The sequence below is a fragment of the Eretmochelys imbricata genome, chromosome 7, assembly GCF_965152235.1.
Source record: "Eretmochelys imbricata isolate rEreImb1 chromosome 7, rEreImb1.hap1, whole genome shotgun sequence".
Taxonomy (NCBI): domain Eukaryota; kingdom Metazoa; phylum Chordata; order Testudines; family Cheloniidae; genus Eretmochelys; species Eretmochelys imbricata.
The window spans coordinates 29,691,199-29,711,000 of NC_135578.1; the positions used below are offsets into that span (position 1 = coordinate 29,691,199).

Here is a 19,802-nt window from a genome sequence, read left to right on the forward strand (position 1 = left end):
CTGTATTCAGCCCAATCACTTGTGTTTGACTAAAGCCTCTTCCAGAAAGGGGTACAGTCTGGATTTGAAGACACCAAGAGATTACGAATCCACCACTCACTCCGTTAATCAGCCTCTGGTTCCTTATTTCTAATGTGTCTGCCTTCAGCTTCCAGCCATTGGTTTTTGTTCTGCTTTTCTCTGCTAGGTTAAAGAGCCCTTTAGTTCCCAGTGTCTTCTCCCAGGAAGGTGTTTATATCCCATAACCAAGTCACCTCTCAATCACAGACTGAGCTCTAAATCCTCAGGCGGGTATTTTCTCCAGCCCGCTAGATTTTTTTGCGGCTCTTTTTTGCATCCTCTGCAATTATTCAACATCCTTTTCAAAATGTGGTCCCAAGAACTGGACGCACTGTTACAGGGTGGGTCTCACCAGTGCCATAGACACAGTAAAATCCCCTCCCTGCTCCTACTCATGCCATGGGTCGCACTGGCCTGTTCTGCCACAGCATTGGTTTGTCCACTCTGCTCCCACGATCGCCGCTGTCCAGGATACAGTTGTGTGTGTGTGTGTACGTGTGCATGGGAGCGAAGATCTAGGCCTCTGGCTGCAGTGGCTAGGGACAGTTACATCCCTGATGTAGCTTCCTGAACTTCAGTGGCATTGCTGGTGCACCCAGCAGGGTGTTTATAGAGCTAGTTGCCAACGGTGAAAGCAGTTTCTTGTCCCCACAGCTGCATTGTTGGCACCCAGGTAGTTTGTCTCTCTGGCAGCCCCCTATTCACAGGCAGGGGGCTAGTGTGATGGTGGAATGAGCCAGGATCCAGGGCCCAAACTGGCAGCCCCTAGGCCCAGCTGGTGCTGCTGCTGCTCTGAGCTGGGACAATGCAGGCTGCAGCCGCTCCATGGGTGTTTTTCCATACAAGGCCTGGCAGGCGGCATGGTCTGGCTGGGGGTGGGTTGCCACTGTATGGTGAGAGGGGCAGGCTCTCTCCCCCAGGGGGTGTGTGTGTGTGTGGGGAGGGGGGCATGTCTCTCTCTCTGGCCCAGCGGGAGCATTTCCCCTCAGCAATTCTCCACTGCAGCCAAGTTTGAGCGATCCCCTTGAGCAGTCCCGGGCCACAGAGCTGAGGCCCAGCCCATCCTGCCTCCCTCACAGTAGTACCACAGGCTCTTCGCCAGGCAGCAGCAGCCCTAAGGCAACAGACCCCAGCAGGAGGATGGTTCTTGAATGGTGTAGTGTGTGTGGGGGGGTTGGCAGGCCAGGGCCATCACACTGACTGGGGCAGGGCACTAGGGGTGAGGCAGCACCCCCTAGCTTGAATTACAGCAGCAACCGAATGCCTGGCTCCCATCATAGAGGCTTCACAGTTTCATAGAATCATAGAATATCCGGGTTGGAAGGGACCTCCGGAGGTCATCTAGTCCAACCCCCTGCTCAAAGAAGGACCAATCCCCAATTGTTTTTGTCCCAGATCCCTAAATGGCCCCCTCAAAGATTGAACTCACACCCCTGGGTTGAGCAGGCCAATGCTCAAACCACTGAGCTATCCCTCCCCCTATTTCAATGGCTTCCAGAACACACCCCCCCCCCCCGGTCTAAAATGGTTCCAGCACCCCAGGGAAGGGGTTTCGTCATTCTGCTGGAGTCGGCGTGACCCTGCAATTCCAGCCTCCTCCTGGCCTCTCCCAGCAAGGGGCAGCAGTGGGAGGGGTGGGAGTCTCTTGTGAGCATGTGTCCATTAGGGTCTAACAGACAATGGCCCACGTCACACAGCATATGTCTACACTGCAATCAAACACCCGCAGCTGGCCTATCTTAGCTGACTTGGGCTCACAGGGCTCCGGCTGCAACAGAACCCAGGAGTCCTGGCTCCCAGCTCTGACCCCCTGTGGACTGGGGAGGCCCCTGCGGACTGGGGAGGCCCCTGCAGGGTTCAGGCTGAACAGACACAAACTGATTAAATAAAGAAATGCCTTCTAAGAAATAACCACAGTTTATTTAATGAAAAAACTCCAAAAAAAGGGGGGGACAACAGCTCCCCCAATAAAATGTGTCAAATACAACAGGGGTCTCTCCCCAACCCCAGACAATGATCCCAACGTGGACGGTGTGCGCAAACCAAACGGGAGAGGCACTCACTTATACACACCAGGGGGCTATGTACACAGTGCCCTGTGTGCCCAGCCAGCACCATGCGCGGGGATGGGGGACAGATCGAGATTCCCAGCCCACATAGGCCCTGTGGGCTGGACCAGGCGCCTTCCGGCCCCCATGTACTGGACCACAGTCCTGCTGGGTGCTCGTGCAGCTCCAGCCTGAAGCCAGAGCTCACTGGGGCCGCACACAGCTGAGGGAGTGCAGGGAGTTTCTGGAGTGATTTGTGGGGGCACAGATTGAGATGGGGACCCCACCAGCTCTCATGGAGATTGGGGTGGCCAAGAACGTTCTGACGACTCTGGCCATGGAAGTGTGTGTAGGGATCATGTGGGCCTGGGGTGCCTGGTGGTAGGGCAGCTCCCTCCACCCCCACAGCAGCCAGCCCAGCCTGTGGGGACACCGGAGCTTTGTTGAGGTCTCCTGGGGGCTTTGGAGTGCCTCAGAGCCCTAGCCTAGTGCGCAGGCCTGGGAGACACCCCGCACCCAGCCCGCTGACTCCCCCCCCGTCCCCAGCCCGATGCAGCTGCCAGGCTCGGAGCACAGAAGGACAGGGAGCCCTGGAGAGAGCCCGCACTGAACAGGCCACGTTGGAATGCAAAAGGCAGAGAACGCCGAGCAAACATGAGACCCCTCTGCGGGGCCAGCTCTGGCTGCAGCTCTTTGTGCTTGGGAGAAACTGCAACGTGGGGGCCAGGCTGCAGCGAGTGAGACCAGAAGATGGACGGGACACACTCGGTCAGCAGGGAGCAGCTGGCCTGCAGGGACTTGCGTTGAGGCACCTGTCTGCACTGGCAATTCGGCTTGGGATGTCTGGCCCCCCAAGCACCAGTTCGCAGCTTGCCCAGGCCACCTGAGCAACCCTCAAAGGAATTGCCACATCCAGGTGACTGACCCACCGTGCAGGCAAGCGCTGGTACGGACACTCGCTACCCGGCTCTCTCACTCGCAGTGACTCAGACACAGGGACCGTCCTGCAGCTTCCCTGTGACTGCAGGGGTGGCAATGGGGCGGCTACTGTCTCAGCCAGCAAATAAACAGCTTCCCAGGGAAGCCAGGCAGGCCTATGAGTGCCACCTGTCACAGCCGAGTGACCTTCCTCCCCACCCAGCCAGGCCGGCCTGGAGGGCAATGGGAAATCAATGGAGGCAGCGGGGCACGTGGTGTTTGTGTGTTGGGGGGGAGGAGGGGAAGGGAGACGGGCTCTGCCAAGGTTCAGCTGGCTTTATTGCTAGCAGGTAGGTGGGGGAGATCGTCTGGATTCTCATGCCCTCTCCTGCCCGCTGCACGGAGCGGTCGGGGCTGAGTGCTGGGGGAAATAGGGGGGCTGGGATGCCAGAGGGCTGGACTGTGGCTCCCACCTGCTCTTTAAGACCCCCACACACCCTGAAAGTGGGGGTGCCTATTGGCAGAGGCACTCCAGGCCCATCAGAATGAGGCTCAGGGAGGCCCCTTTCTGATAATTGTGTCTCTTTCAGAGCTGGGGTACGGGGTGTCCTGCTCATGGTCCGTGTGGACCTCGCACATGGCACAGGCAGGATCCACAGGGCCCAGGACTCAGCAGTGACCAATGGGAATTATTGGACACATTCATGGACCCACTGGACCACGCTTGCATGGACTGCGAGCCCCTGCCAGATGTGTGGGGAGAAAAGAGCGGAGCTCACAGTGAGCCTGTGTGGGAAAATCCAACCACTTAGCTGCTGCCTGCTGGGGGGAGGGGGTCAGAAAGACAACAGCTGGGGGTGGGAGAAGCAGCCCAAATATGAGGCTCAGTTTAAGGGGGCTTCGTAATGAAGGTGCTGGCTTGAGATGGAGTGGGAGGGATGAAGTGCAGCCAGGAATGAAATTGGCATGGGATGGCCAAATGCCGCTTCCTAGCTCCTGCCACACCTGGGTGCTAGAGAACAGGGTCGGGAACTCAGTGCTGTGAGGGGCTCAGGGCAGCTGGGACTGGGACCCAGTTGCCTGCTGCTTCACTCTTAAAAGCCCATCTGTGGACTATACCCCCCCAGCCACACATAGGGTCTCTCTCTGCCATGCTCAGAGCTGTAATAAACTGGGCCAACCCCAGTGACCTGGTCCCTATTGAACCAACCTACTCTGCCCATAGCTGGCCTGGGGCTGGCCCCTGTTGGGAGCAGACTACATTCAGGTTGCTGGCTTTGGGGAAAGAGACACCAGCTGAAGCATGGCAGCTGACACAGCCGGGGGCTTTCTAACCAACCGCTGGCAGCATGGGGCAGGGAGGAGCTCAGCCAGCAGCAGAGCATGGGATGGGGGGAAGGGGGCAGTGGGAAAGCCAAGCCTGCAGTGACTCAAGAGCTGACTGTTTACTGTCCTGTAGTGCCTGGCAAGGCAGCGTGATGTGGCAAAGGTGACTGACATGGGGCGGGGGGGCACTGATGAACTGGGGCAGGGATAAATTTAAGCAACTCGGTCTTGGCAACCATTTAGGATAGAAACAAACACAAGTGCCCAGGGGATGGTTACACACAGCTGGAAGTCCGAGCATGCCCCTGCCCCAGGCCAGGCAAGGCAGACACCCCTCCCCCCACCTCCAAACCCTCATCCCTGGCTTCACCAGCAAGGGGCCCCCCTCATGGGCTCACCTTCCACCAGGACACAAAGCCATCAGAGCAGCAGCATCACACACCAGGGCTCTCCTCCGCTTGTGAACAGCGGGGGCCACGCTGCCTGGAGTGCAGTGGCCCTCGACATCAGTGAGTGCCCACTGCCTACAGGAGGGGGCAGGCTGTGCTGGAAGGGGCCCCCTGTGCCCACATGCTGTGCCGGGGCAGACAGCTGTGGGCACCCAGCCTGTGGCCTGGCTGCTTGTGCTTTTGGAGAAGGGCTACAGACGGGGATGAGGGGTGTATGGGCCACAGGCGAGGGCAAAGCCACTGGCCAGCTGTGCCAGGCAAGAACCTTCTCACACACTAAGCACTCCCGGGCCTGTCCTGGGAGTCACAGCTGCTCCAGGCTGGACGGGGGAGTGTGTCTGGGGCCGGCTGGGGTCCCTCCCCACTGGGCACTAGGACCCAATGCGGTGCACACTCCCTCCCACTCACCCACACACACACACACACACGCGCGCGCACGCATAAGGAAGCGGTCGGTGGCAGCTGGAGACAAAGCTGGTGATGGGGGGATGACAGGTTGGCACTGGGGTGCTCCCTCCTCCAGCCCTCCCAGTGCAGAACATACCAACACAGTTACGCAAGGAGGGTGGGATGTAGCCAAAGAGGCTTCCCACTGGTTGAGGGTTCGGCCAGGCTGGTGGGTGCGGCCCGGCAGCAGGGCGGGTGCTGTCACGCCGGCTTCGAGCCAAAGAGTCCAACGGGGAAGTGTTTGACGTGTGTGGGCCACTGCGCGGCCAGCTGGAAAAACTTGATGTCGCTCCACTCCACCCCGTCGATGGACACTGCGAAGGAACGAGGGAGGTTAGAGCAGGGCCTAGGCAGCTGGCTCGTGGTGCAGAGTGAGGCCTGGGGCATCTAGCCCCTGCTGAGCTACAGCTCTGAGTGTCCTATGCCCCTAACCTACCTATGCTTCCCCCACAGGATGGCAAGTAACACTGCCCCAACCCTGGAACTGAACAAACAGACTGGATAATTCCCACCTGCCTCCCCAACATTGGTGCTGCAGGGTGGTTGTTAAAAAAGCTGCCCCACCCCAGAAGTGGCTGCATTTCAACACTGGACAAGAGACCTCTGGATCAACAGCTGCCTCGCCTCAGAGCTGGTTGCATCTCAACATCCCTCTATAAATATCCCTGCGCCCCCACCCAGAGATGAGAGATGAGGGACCCCTGTATAACCAGCTGCTTTGCCCCAGAGGTAGCTGCACTGCAGAGGCAGGCCTTACCTTTCAGCATGGTTTGCTGCTGCTTGGCAGAGCAGATTAGCCGGCTGATGCCCTCAATCACCTGGCTCTTGGAATCCACTTCCTTTTCTTTGGGTTTCTTACTCAGAAAGATGGTGGGGACTGGAACGAGAGGCAGGGGAGCCGGGATTAGCGTGCGCTCAGCAGAAGCCTTTAGACGGCGGTGCTGAGGGGAGGGCAGCTGGGTGAGAGGCAAGATGTGGCATCCCCAAGGCTGGTGGTCACACATGGACCCAGCCTCGCCCAAGTCCTGCCGTGGAAGGATGGAGGAACTGGCAGCCACTCTGCCCCATGGGCTGGGAATGGCAGAGGGAGAACGCTCCCTGCTGGGTGCAATTCGAGCACTGGCTGTTAGAAGTACCTTGGGGCCCTGTGCTCAGCCTCCCAGAGTCTCTGAGGGGTCAGTTGGGAGCCCACACGGGTGCTAGTGGGTCATATATAGCTCTCAAAGCACTTCTAGAGTCTGTGCCCCATCGCGTGTGTTTCGCGGGGGTTGAGGCACGGGGGGTAGTGATGCGCCCAAGGTCACGCCGTGAGCAGCAGAGCCAGACCCAGGAGTCCGGGGCCCCATCTACTGCACCCCAATTTGTTTCTTAGGGCAGTGACTCAAACCTGGCTCGACTCTGGCTCCCAGCTCAGAGGATAACAGCTGGTAGCAGGGGGGGCTGGACACCCTGTGACCAGGGGACAGCTCTAGAGAGGGGGCTGGAAGCTGGAGTTGGCCGAAGGGGCCTCACCTGACTCCTTCCTGCCGAGCTCCAGACTTGGGGCACGGCCCCGCACTACAGCAGCACCAGCAGCAGCAAGGGATAGGCCACTTTCCTGGGCGAGGTCTGGCCAGGGAGACGCTGTCCCAGCCCAGAGCTGCCAGGAGGGCTGTGGGGGGAGCAGAACTTGCCCTGGGAGCCAGAACAGCACTGAACTCAGGGCCCCATGCAGAGATCCTGGGAAAGCCCCATAGAGACACACAGCTGCACACCACCACCCCACAGCCATGGCCCCAATGTGAGTCAGCGATGAAATGGGGAAAGAACCCAGGAGTCCTGGCTCCCAGGCTCCCGCTCTTCATCGCAACAAAGCCCTCTGGCCAAGGTGGGAGGGTCATTTCAAGGCCCTGTAGTGGTTAATTCAGCGGGCTGGGGGCCCAACACAGCCCTGCAGGCCAAAGCCCTGCCCCTATCTCCAGCTCCACAGAGCTGAGGCCCATTTCCCAGGCGGGGTGCCCTATGTTCCTGGCTGAGCCCGAGATCAAGGACAGACAGGTTTTGCCTGGGACGAGAACAGTCTCTGGTCTGGATTGTAAACCCTGAACTTCTGGAGCTGCCCCCACAGCGGGGAGCCCTGGGGTTCATCTGGCCCTTCCCCAGCCCCAGGTTGGGGAAGGGAGCCTTTCTGCCAACACTGATGCATGGCAAAGATGGATTAAATTGTACTCGAGCAGGCAAGGGCCGGAGAGCGTGGACTGAGCCCCCAGACCAAGCCGCCCCATCACGCAGGCAGGGCCCCCACGCCGTGGCCTGCCCAGCCAGCCTGGGGCGAACGCCTTCCCTCTTGACTGACAGGCGGCAAGCGCCCGCCCATCTGCGCAGTGGGAAAACTACCAGAGCTGCACTTTCAGCCAGCCTGAGGCCGGAAGGACATTGTGAGCCTCCAGCCTGACCCCTGTCTCGCCCGGCCCAGGGAGCCCGCCTCAGCACTGGGCTGGAGCGGAGCTTTTACAGAGAGACGTGCTGCCTGGACTGGGAGTCGGCTGGAGAACCTCCCCACCACCACCCCGGGGCAGTTTTTCCAACGGTGAATCCCCCTGCCTGTTAAACACTGGCCCCTCAGTTCCAGGCTGAATGTGTCGGGCCTCACTCCCAGCCCTTGGCCTGCATCTGTGCCATTAAAGAACTTTAGCTTATCAACATGGTCAAGAGGCAACTCAGTCCTGGGTCTGAGTACCACCTCCTTCCTACGGGGCCTCTCCATTCCTGGCAGCCTGAAGCCGCGACAGCTGGTTCGGTACCATCCTCTGCTGGTCCCTGCAGACCAACAGCTCCTCGGACCCACCCAGAAGACGCATCATCCGGCCAAGAGCTGCTTCCTGCCTCCTGCTCTTCTGCCACCAGCTCCCCTTCCAGCACCCACACACAGGCATCACCAGCTGAACTCAGCAGGTGTGCCCTGCAGTCCAAATCTGCCTGCCAGAAGTAGCTAGCGGCTGCTGAGCTCCAGTCCTCTCCAATACTTTTCCGCAGGTCACTCAGCCTACCTATCGTGTTTTCAGAATTCCTCTAGCCCCATATTTGGAGGGACTGTAAGGACATTCCCAGGAAGAAAACCCCAGGCACTATTGGGCTCTTGAATGTAGCAGAAAAGGTGGAATGAGAACCAAGGGGTGGGAGCTAAAGCCAGACCCATTCACGCTGGAAATGAGGCACCAACATTCCCAGTGTGGGGGATTAACCATCAGGGGGGATTCCCCATGGCTCGGTGTCTCCAAATCCAGCCTGGCTGCCTTTTGGGCAGATGCTTTCGACAAACCCACGCGCCGAGGCTCAGTGCAGGAGGTCACCCCTGGGAGTGGGGTGACGTTCTCTGGCCTGGGCCATCCAGGTCAGACCAGATGATCTAAAGGACGCTTCCGGCCTTAGTGTCTATGAACGCACTGTCCGAAAGCTCCTCCCCACCCACAGAAGTACTGGTAGCTGTGAGTGAGTCTCCTGCGAACTGCCTCAGCCCACGCTCCTGCCAGGGACTAGACGGCGTGCACGTTCCATTTCTCGCCATCGGCCGCAGTGACAAAGGCAGAATCCAGCGCCCAGTGTGAAGGAGCAGGGGCCTGTTCAGACAGTCTCCCAGTGACACCCCCACTCAGTCAGCTCCTCCAGCGCACGGGGTGAACAAGGGGGCTGGGAAAGACGTGGCAATAGCACAGCTGCCAATGATGGAGAGTGGGGAGGGAGGGGCGCATTTACCAATGCCTAGCTGCCTCCTGCAGAGGGAAGGCGGAGCTGGGTTGCAAATAGCAGCACCTTGCAGGCTTAGCCCCGGGCAGCCTGCAGAGGGCAGCGTCCTGAGGGCACAGCCTTGCCTCTTGCAGCCCCTTGGCATTTTTTGTGGGGAGAAGAGGGGCTGGCAGAGCCCCTAGCCCGGAGGAGGTACAGAATGGGCTTCCCCCTTAGCTAGCAGGATTTCTCTGGGGCAAGATGGGGGTCCACACCCAGGGCCTAGCCAGTCTGCTGCCCCTAGCATGTCCAAGGAATGCCCATTCTGGACAGTTAGTGCCAATTCCGGAGACGACACATGGACACGGTTCCATGGGGCCAGATTGGAGGCAGCACCCCTAGAGGGAAAAGGCCCCAGCTCCCCATTCCCCACCCCCTCAGAGTGGGCCAGTGCTACCAGCCTGATGCCCGTCCAACCCCCGCACACCCACCTTTCTTGTTCTTCTCTTTGGTGACGACCGTCATGGCCATGGTCCCCGAGGGCTGGCTCTCCCCGCCGCTGGGCAGCCGCGACACCTGCACCGAGCGGAAGACACTCTTGAGGGTGTTCTTGGAGCTGGCGTCTCGCTTTTCGCCCTCCTTCCGGCGCTCTGTGGGATGGGCGAGCCAGTAGTCCACCTGCAGGCCAATGACGTCTCCATAGGGGCTGCTGGGGGACCTGGGGACAGTGGGGAAGCATCAGCAGCAGCTGGGCAGAGCAGGGGTTCACCCCCCAGGGGCAGGACAGTACCAGCCACATCACAGAGATGGGGAAACTGAGACATGGGAGGGCCCTGCCCAAAGGCCTATAACAAGTCAGTGGCAGAGCTAGAAGAGAACCCAGGAGTTCTGGCTCCCAGTGCCAGGATACTGGGGGCCCAGCAGAGCAAACAGATCTGAAATTCGATGCCAGAATCCTGGGCTGATGGCTCCTGGAGGATCCCAGTGCCCCCTGCAAACAGTAACTAACTCAGATACCTTTGGGAGTCAAGTGAACACCAGCCTGCTTTGCCAAGGGCACAGGAAGCACAGAGGTAGTGTGACTCGACCCAGAATTAGGTACAGAGCCTAGGTCCCCCTCTTCTAACCCACTAGACTGCACGCCCCTCCCAGATCCAGGGACAGAACCCAGGAGTCCTGACTTCCCGTGTCCTTGCTTTAAGCACTAGCTCAGAGTGAGCCCCTGATGCAGGACTCAAGATGACTGCCCCACCCTGCATGGGTGGAGGTATGGGGGCACCAGCCACTCAAGGGCACTCAGAGGGAAGGGGTCTGCCAGCACCAGTGGCTCCAAGAGCTGGACAGCCCCGTCCCCACGATGGCAGAGGCTATTACTGAGCACATGCCCCCACGGGCAGGAAGGCAGAAACAGGCACAGACAGAGAACCAGTCTACCGGGATGGCCTCGCACACAACCAGGCACCCAGACGCCAGGGTTCCCCCAGCTGCTGCTGACTCCCTGTGTGGCTCAGCTTGTCCCTTCCCCTACCCAGGCCTCATTCTCCCCAGCTGGAACATGGCAGCTATGATCTGCCCTGCGGGACGCCCAGTCACAGCCCCGCCCCAGTGTGCTAGGCCCTGCACACACACGGATGGTACCAATCTGCCCGCCGGGGCATGAGCTTCCTCATTAACGACCATGGGGCCGGTGGCCAAGGCTGCCTCACCCCACGACAGCGAGCCCACTGCTCATGGACGGCGAGGATGGGGGGGTGGCGCAGACGTCCTTCACCAGGCCAGAGGAAGAGGGGGGTGACGTGGAGGGAACTGTCAGGCTGACCACGGGCATATCGTCTCCATCTCCTGCCGAGAGAGCAGAGGGGGCGGCCGGGGTGAGGCAGGTTCTGGGCTGTGCCACTCAGACTAATTTCTCCATGGGAAGCCCCAGACCTCCTGGTTCCCCACAGGGCACCTCGGCCTCCCACAGGGGCTCCCTGCCCCCCTGGGGGCATCCTGGCCTCCCCAGGAGCTCCCCAGCCTCCCCATAGTGGCTCTGTGGCAGGCACCAAGTCCCCGATGCTGGTGCATTCCTCTTCCCTGGGTTCTCGTCTCCGGCCGTGACCCACTTGGAGCAGGCCCAGGCCCTGTTGTAGGTGTCTCAGCTGGGCCCCTACCCATTCTGCTGGGCTGGCGGGAGAGGAGCTCACTACTGCCACCAGCCTCCCAGTCACTCCTGTGGCGTGAGAGCTCCCAGGCCCTTTTCAGCGGAGGACTTGGGGATGGGGGCACTCTGGGGGTACCAGGCCAATGGGCGTCCTGAGCCACGAGGCGCTGTCGCCTCCATGGGCAGGTTCCACAGCCCTAGTGACTCCCCTTCAATGCTTGAATTCTTGCACTGCGTCATCCCCCTGCTCCCCAACCCATACGGATTCAGCCCCCAGCCTCCCTGCGGGGATCCGACCGTCACGCCCTGTCCAGCCGGAGTGAGAAGTGAACAAGCCGAGCAGCAGCCTGGAGCTGGAGGGGAGGGGAGGGGAGGGGAATCCCAGGGGCAGACCCCGTTGCTTGGACAACTCCCCACTCCAGCGGCAGCAGGGGGCAGTAAAAGCCCAGCTGGAAGCAGGCCCGTTGGGCTGAGGTTGGGCTATGGGCAGAGGGTGAGAAGAGGAAGGATGGAGGGGGGATGGGTGGGAGGGGAGGGTGTCTCAGCCCGAGGGAACCTCACCCTGCCTTTAACCAACCATGGTTCCTGGCCCAGCTGACTGCAGAGGGAGCCCTGGGCCTGTCCAGCTCTGCACAGAGCCTAAGAGCAGCTCAGGGAGGCGGGAACTGTGCCCCTGGACTCCCGACGTGGCACCAGCTCTGAGGCTGCGAGTCCCAGCCGGCCTGGACCCAGCCGGGGGCCAGCCTCACAGGGAACGTACCTGTGGCTGCAGGGGAATCTTCGATGAGGCCCACTTTAACCACCTGCAACGGGGAGACAGAGATCAGTAATTCAGGCCGGGCTGCCAGCCCGTCCAGGAGAAGACATTTGAGCCTGCTCCTCCGGGAGACCCAGAGCTGCAGTGCCAAGATTGCCGTTAACCCTTCCCACACCATGGGGAAAGGACTCATATCCCCACTTGCGCTCCACGAGCTCCATGCAGAAATCTAGGTGGGCGGGACCCCCCAGGATCATTGCATCAGGGCTGCCCTCATCCCAAGCACCAGCCACCCCTGGGGTGATAGCGAGTGGGGGATGCCCTCTCCCAGCCAACCTCCCAGTGCCCAAAGCAATGGCAGCCTCACCCCCTAAGACATTGCAGTGGGGTGTTTACAATGGAAGGGCAAGTGCTCGGAAAGTATCCAGACAACAGTGAATTCCTCCAGGCAATGGGGGCTGCCCTCCCACTTTGTTCCTTCTATCAGAGAGTGTCACCCAGCTGATGCCCCAGGAGACTCTATGCAGAGCCAGGCAGGCTATAGCAGAAGCATTATCCCATTTTACAGATGGGGAAACTGAGGCACAGAGCGGGGAAGTGACTTGCCCAAGGCACCCAGCAGGCTGGGTGGCAGAGCTGGGAATGGAACCCAGGATTCCTCACTCCCAGGCCAGTTCTCTCTCCGCTAGGTGACAGTGAAGGGTGGAAACACTAACTCCAGTCCTCTAAGCAGACCTCTATGGGGAACGACACAGCGGAGAGGCTCTGATCACTGTTGATTATTCCCAAGGTTTAACCCTCGCAGGCCCATGCCCCTGGAAGAGGCCCAGCCCTGGCACGTCTCTCCTCTGGGCAGCCTGGGCTGAGGCCCTCAGTTTCGGGCAGCCTGGCTCAGGGCCCAGCGAGCTCGGAGCAGCAGTCCCAGTGCTCTATGGGGAGAAGGGGCTCTTGTGCGGAAGGCACTGCATTCCCTGCTCAGCGGGGGGATGGCGCCCACTGGTGGCCAGCAGAGCTCATGCCCCTCTCAGCTGCTGCAGTGAGTCTGGGGCTGAGCAGCGTGATCCAGGCCCTCTGGGTGTCGGAGACGCAATGTGGCTGGCACACCCCGGAGAGCCTGGCTCTGGAGAGGTTTTGTCTGCGTGGATCCCATGACAGCAGGAGAAGCATCGAGAGTTACCTACTTACTAGGGAGGGGGATTAACCCCCGGAAGAACTGACCCAGGGCCAGGGCAGGGATTCTCCAGACCCTGGGGGGTTAATTCCAGCCTGCTTTAGCCCCAACACTGATGGGCTGGAAGCAGGGAGCCCTACCCTGGGTGAGGCAGGGCTCAAACTGGAGGGTCACAATGGGTCTTGCCCCACCCCAGCCGCACAGCGGTATTCCTGGGCCCTCACTGGAGGGGCCCCAGGGGGCAGCCTTACCCCAATGAAAGGAATGAACTTCTGGTAGGAGTCTTCATCCGGGCTGTGGGGAGAGGAAGAGACAGCTCTTAGGGTCTGGTGGGCGGTGGGCCGGGGCCCAGCAGGCATGGAATGCCTCACCCTGGATACACGAGGGGCATCCAAAGCTCGCCAGGCTCAACGACCGCCCCCACCCCTGCCCCACCACGTTAATGACAGTGACCACAGCACATCTCCCGCCTGCTGAGGAAGGTAAGTTCCCATCCCCATGCCAGAGGGGCTGGGATACAAAGGGAACTGGTGCTCCAGAAACACACCCAGATTCGGGGCAGCTTTGAGAGAGGTGGAAAGAAGGCAAGGCACAGAGAGGCCACACACTGAGTAGTGGCCGAGCCAGGACCAGAACCCAGGAATCCTGGCTCCTAGCTGCCTGCTCTAACCACCAGTCCTCACTCCCGTTCCCACTCCCAGAACAGGGACCAGAACCCAGGAGTCCCAATCCCAGCCCCCTTCTCAGTGATCTTTAACAGCTTTGCTATCCCAACTGAAAGGGTCTTTTGGGTGCCTGTAACGTGCGACCAGCCCCCTGTCGCAGGAGAGTCGCCCGGGGGACACTTACAACTTATGCTTGCAAGTCAGCATGGCCTCGGCCACAGGCAGCTGGTGGGTCACGCTGGCTCCACCCACATACTGCACGATGCGGCCCACCACATCGAACGGCTCTGGGGGCAGAGGGGAGAGAGGGATGTGACCAGCAATCCCCACAGAGCCCGCTCCCTGACTCCTTGTCCCCGAGCCCGCAGCAGGGGTGAGCTGCACAGCAGAGCCAGGATGCCCCCCGCTGACTGAGTGGCAGCAGAGGAGAGGGTGCTCTCGTCACAGAGGGGAATGGGGTGTGTGGGTCAGAGAGGATTCTGCCCCAGGCAGGGGCGGCTGAGGGAGAAAGCAGGTGGCCAGGCCTCTGGCTTGGCTGCAAGGCTGGAGGGCCAGAGCTTGCGCTGCAGTAGGAAGGGGGCAGGACACATTCTCACACAGAGCTCCCCCTGGCCCCACTGGAGACTGCCTCCCGCACTGCTCACCGGGCTGGAGCTGTGACCCCTTCAGTAACCCCTGGTGCTGGGGGCAGGCCCCAGGGAATAAACCAGGGCTCAGGAAGGAACTGGCCAGGCCTGCTCTGTGCAGACAGAACAGCCACTGCCATAGGGGAGCCCAGGCCACATCCCAACAGCCAGGCCCGCCACATCCCACAGACCGTGCCCAGCTCTGGCTGCTCCCTCGCTAGCCCCTGGGGAACAGCGACCCACAGCCCTCCCTGTCCAACGGCATGAGGGCCATGGACACAGTGCTCGGAGCTGCATGGCCCCTCACCTGTCCCGGGGGGCTCGGCCCTGCCGAACAGCTCCCTCCAGGTAGAGTCCAGGAACGTGCAGCTGTACCTGCTGTCCACCGAGCCCAGGTACTTGGCTACGGGATGGGAGCCTGTGGAGGAGAGAAAGGGGGGTGTTGCTGTAGTGCCTTCGGGGGGGAGGTTCTTAGCTGTGTACTACAGTGCCTGCGGGAGGGGTCCTTCAGCCGGGTGCTTCCTGTTACCCTGCTCCTCTGAAAGCAGCCTTCCGCAGGGCCCTGTGACAGGAGCGATGGTCTAGCTGTCCCGTGGATGCCACACCCCAGGCTCCCACCCCATCCTGGGCCTTTACCCAGCTCCATGGCAATGCAGAGGCTGGGCTGCCTGGGACCCCTTTCACAGCTGCTGTGTTGGTATCCCCACCATGAGGCGGCCTGCTGGAGCTCAAGCCACCAGCAGGGCTAGCTCTTGGCTCGGCCCCTGGGGGCACCCGCTACAGACCCAGGCGTGCTTTGCTCAGCCGCCCCTCTGTGCACCCCTGGGTGTCAGCGTCGGACCCCCCACCCATGGCATCGCCACACGAACAGGGAGAGGCTAGAACAAGGCCTGCACCGACAGCCGCACTCTGGCTGCAGGGGGGTCAAGCAGGACTCGCGCCAGCTGGGCGGGGTCTGGGCAGAGGCGCCTACCCAGCGGGACGATGAGGAACCGCATGTAGCTAAGCCAGTCTGGGGTCTTGTTCGCCAGCTGCTTCACAAAGAAACGGAGGATGGCACTGAGGTAACTCTGCCCCCCCACAGCCACCACCTTCACGGGCCGCGGCACGGAGGAGTTGCAGTTGCAGCTGGAAAAGAAAGGACAATGGGAACGTGTGCACTTATTGCACCCTTCTGCCTGCAGGGTACGACGCTAAATCACGCTAGGCAGCGAGCCCTCGCCTGGCACTGAGACATGACCAACTCTAGGTTGGGGCACGGGGGCTCTTTATACAGGGATCCCTCATCCTGTGGTGAGATGCAGCCAGCTCTGGGGTGGGACCCAGGGGCCATTTATACAGGAGTCCCTTGGCCAGCGAGGAAGACAACGGATGCCCCTCCCCATTCACTGTGGTAGGCAGTACAGGCAATGAGGGCTGCTGTTCCTTCCAGGCACAGAGTTGATGAGCGACTGCTATCTCCGGCACTGCTGTGCCCAGCTGTAATTACCATGCCAGGAAGCAGGCCGTAAATCCCAGCAGAGTGCTCCAGCGGGACTCGCAGATGAAAAGCTTTGCCCTGAGCAGGGCAGCAGACCGTGGAGCAGTGACGTCAGCAACCCACCAGCTAGACAGAGCAGCTGCCGCCCGCACTGAGGAAGGTCTCCTCTGAGGGAGGAGCCAGCAGAGCCTGGCATTGCCGCTCTCTGCCACATGGAGCATCCTGGGGGGCCTGATGCCGCTCCAGCCGCTCTCAGCCCTGGGACCCAGGGTGCCCCCACTGAGCTGTGGAGGTGGCTCTCAGAGCAGCTCCCGATGGGTTGGCCCCCCTGCCAGGCCCAGCGCATGTGCTCAGGACCAAGGACCCCTCCAGCATTGCTAACGCCCAGCATGTCCATGGGCCTGGCGCCCTACAGCCCAGCCCAGCGCTGCGTTTCTAGCAGCTGATCTAGGGCAGCTGCAGTTAAACGTGCCACACAACGGCCACCACTAGAGGGCACCAGAGAACCACCAACTTCCTTTAGGCAGCTAATAGGGCCAAAGCAAGGAGCTACCACATGGCTTTGGGACAGCCTGTCCCCCAGGCAACAGAAAAGATCAGTGCTACAGTGCAGTGTCATGGGCCCTCCCGGCTACGCCATCCTAGACCCCCCCTTGCTCTAGTCCACTCCCTGTATTTCACTAGCACTGCTTCCTTTTTCACCAGCATGCAACTGCTGATGCAAGAGCCTTCTCCTCTGCAGTTGCTCCCCATCTCACCTGCCCGAGCTGACAGCGTCTCCTCTCCCCTTGGCTTAGGCCTCTGCCTCTCCCCTCCTCTGTCAAGCAGAACAATACTATACCTCTTCCTCCAGGAGCGCAAGTCGCTGCAGGCGTTGCCAGCCAGCCTCCAAGCCATCAGTACTCAAATCCCCCTTCATGGGGGCCACCAGATTCAAGGCCTGGACCACAGGTAAGAGTGATTTTGCTGGAAGCTGTAACCACTGGGGCTGCAGTGGATTCTGTGACAGCCTGCAATAGCAGGATCAGGTCTTGATGGCCCAGAGGGCCACTTCTAATCCTATGTCCAAATGCAGAGGGCAGGGATGTTCACACTCACACAGGTTGTCCTCTCCCCGGGAAAGGAGCGTGGGCCCAGGTTTCCCCTTCAGACAGACCCCCCGTGGGGGAGGGCTGCAGGCTGACAGATGTGGGTGATCTGCAGAGGCAAGTGATGGGCTTCCAGCCTTTCTTGCATTTTTCTGATCTAACCAGCCAGGTTTGCTTTCGGCACCTATCTCTGCAGGATCTGATGCACAAAGGCAGGTGGGAGAAACAAACTTTCATTTATCTACTTCAGAAGAAAGTGAAGTCGGAGCGTTCCTGGAGGTCTCCGTGGGTGTGCCGGGAGATTGGGAGCTCACTCCCCTTTGGTGAAGGGAGGAGGTGGAACTATTAGGAAAGAACATTTCTCCCAGCTGTCTGTAGAGCAGTGGTTCTCAAACTTTTGTACTGGTGACATAGCAAGCTTCTGAGTGCAACCCCCCTTATAAATTAAAAACACTTTTAAATGTCTTTAACACCATTATAAATGCAGGAGGCAAAGTGGGATTTGGGGTGGAGGCTGACAGTTCGCGACCCCCTCTGTAATAACCTCGTGACCCCCTGACGGGTCCCGACCCCCAGTTTGAGAACCCCTGCTGTAGAGCATCTAAGGCCTTGTCTACACTATGGGGGGAGACTGATCTAAGTTACGCGTTGAAGTACTTAGATCTACTTTACCGCGGGGTCCACACTATGCGATGTTGATGGGAGACGCTCTCCTGTCAACTCCCCTTGTGATTCTCATTCAGGTGGAGTTCAGGAATTGACGGGAGAGCGATCAGCGGTCAAGACCCGATAAATTGACCGCCCATGCGTCAATCCCCTGGTAAGTGTAGACAAACCCCAAGTTGCAGGTGTTACTACGTCCTGCCTGTCTGACTCAGCCTGCCCCTTTCTTGGTACCTGGACTCGTAATTCTTTTCCTAGCTCTCCAGGTGCCCACAGAGTCTCCTGGAGAGAGACAAGGCTGATGGGACCTGACTTTCTAACAAGCACATTTCGACTTGGTTTTTTTAGGGGAATCTTTCATACCTTTCTACATCTTAAATAAGCCCCAAGCTCCTGTCTCTCTGCCATGCAGGCGGAAGGAGAGATGGCTCTATGGAACAGTTAGCCGTCTGCATTACAATCGGCTCACCTGAAAACAACCTCAGGGAACAGACAGCATTTTAAAGTGTGGAGATGGGCAGAAAGAGTGGGTAAAAATAGCCTGGCTGCATCCCCAGCCAGCTGCTGCTGAGTCACGGCCGCAGAGGTCAGGGAAAGGCCCGCATACCTGCACTGCTGGCAGCGTCTGCAGAGCACCTCTAGCTGCAGGGAAGCAGCCCAGTGGCGGATCCGCTGGCAATGCACGACCTGGGTTAGGAGCAGAGCCGGCTGGGGCGCAGTGGGGATTGCAGACTGTAGGCAAGGCCTAGGCGGCTCCACTTGTGCATGAAGCAGGCTGGGGTTTGTCCCTCAGATACCACAATATTCAGAGTCATAGGCAAGAGAACCATGGAAAGACTCCAGCCCTCACGTCCCTGCACTATGATGAAGTATCTTACACATCTGTGGCAGCCTTCACCCTGCAGGCCCCTGCTGTGCTATACATGAATCATCCACTACTGGAATGCAGACTTCTCTGGGGTGGAACACAGCAGCTATTACATTGAGATAGTTCATCTAGCAATGAAATGCAGCCAGCTCTGGAGAGAGATGGGGGAGGGAGTTATACAGGGAATGCTTGCCCAGCAATGAAATGCCTCTGGGGTGGGGCAAGGGGCGATTTGTAGAGGGACTTCTTGCTGAGGGGTGAGATGCAACCAGCTCTGGTGTGGAACACAGCAGCCGTTTGACAGCTTAGAGCACATAAAGTGAAGCAGCCACGGATGTTTTAAACGGGTGGAATATAATTACCATGCTGGACTCTGGGCAGGACCCTGGGGGCTAACGGACAGGAACATTATACGGTCAGGAAGCCCTTGAATGAACACAAGTGGCCAGGATCTTGGTTTTATTTCCCATCTGAAAACAGCATCTCAAGTGGCACGGGACTAGCATCACCCTGGGGCCGTGGTTCAATCCTGGATCCGAACGAACGATCCCCTATTGGGTCAACAGCCCTTCCTCCTACTTTACCACACTGCCAACTACCGCTCAGTCACTGGCACCAGGACTAGCCTGGAGGAGAGCACCCCCTGCTCAGTCCCCCACCCAGCTCCCTGCAGCACAGCTCCTCCTAGTGCCATGCTGGGGTGTTGGGGCCTGCATTGACTGTGAGGGAAGAGCACCCCCAATTGAGCTCCTGCCCCCCTTCCTGCAGCACCGCACCCCCTAGCCCCACACTGGGGCATTGGTTTGTTGTCAACTCCAAGAGGAGAGTGCCCTCTAATGAACCTCCCACAACACTCATGCCACACCTTGGTTTTGCCTAGTGGCCTCCCCTTCCAAGCACTGATCTGGCCCCACCCTGCTTAGCTTGTGAGAGCTGACTCATAACTCATGGCAGGGTTAGCTAATAGAGCAACTCCACCATACCCATATCGACAGAAACCATCTGCCCCCGGCGCAGGGACCAGAGGGCCACCATCCTTTACTCACTATCTCTGGATCCTGGTGAGGACAGCAGACAGGACAGCCTGTACTTCCACGGTGGAGCAGGTGCACACGACTGGCTTCTTCTGGTCCCGAAGCAGCTCGGCCACATACTGGCAAGGAGAGGAGGAAAGGTGAGCACAGCACGCCCGTGTGTATGGGAGCAAAGCGATCTGTTACAACACCTGCCACGAATACTCCCCCTCTGTGTTTAGCAACCAGAGTCCCTGGGGACAGGTGGGTAAGCCTGCCCCTCCCTGCGCCGGTTGGCTGTTGCTGCCGAGGGCTGGCAGGCTAAGCGGGGCACAGGCAGGACAGGTGGCAATGGCCATGGGGCGTGTGTTCATT

General features: G+C 59.6%; 1 protein-coding gene across 4 annotated transcripts in view; it reads right to left on the reverse strand.

The window, feature by feature from the left end:
* Positions 1 to 1,958: 1,958 nt before the first annotated feature.
* The window catches only part of PACS1 (phosphofurin acidic cluster sorting protein 1), a 104,102-nt gene continuing 86,258 nt past the window's right edge, over positions 1,959 to 19,802 (reverse strand). For all 4 annotated transcript variants that reach the window (XM_077821070.1, XM_077821073.1, XM_077821072.1 and 1 more), the window contains 10 exons: positions 19,461 to 19,567; positions 15,289 to 15,443; positions 14,623 to 14,733; positions 13,874 to 13,976; positions 13,276 to 13,318; positions 11,857 to 11,899; positions 10,660 to 10,795; positions 9,445 to 9,671; positions 6,006 to 6,125; positions 1,959 to 5,562 (listed from right to left, as the gene is read on the reverse strand). In XM_077821070.1, coding sequence (XP_077677196.1) covers positions 5,450 to 5,562; positions 6,006 to 6,125; positions 9,445 to 9,671; positions 10,660 to 10,795; positions 11,857 to 11,899; positions 13,276 to 13,318; positions 13,874 to 13,976; positions 14,623 to 14,733; positions 15,289 to 15,443; positions 19,461 to 19,567 — 1,158 coding nt within the window. In that variant the 3' untranslated portion in view covers positions 1,959 to 5,449. The remainder of the gene's footprint in view (positions 5,563 to 6,005; positions 6,126 to 9,444; positions 9,672 to 10,659; positions 10,796 to 11,856; positions 11,900 to 13,275; positions 13,319 to 13,873; positions 13,977 to 14,622; positions 14,734 to 15,288; positions 15,444 to 19,460; positions 19,568 to 19,802) is intronic.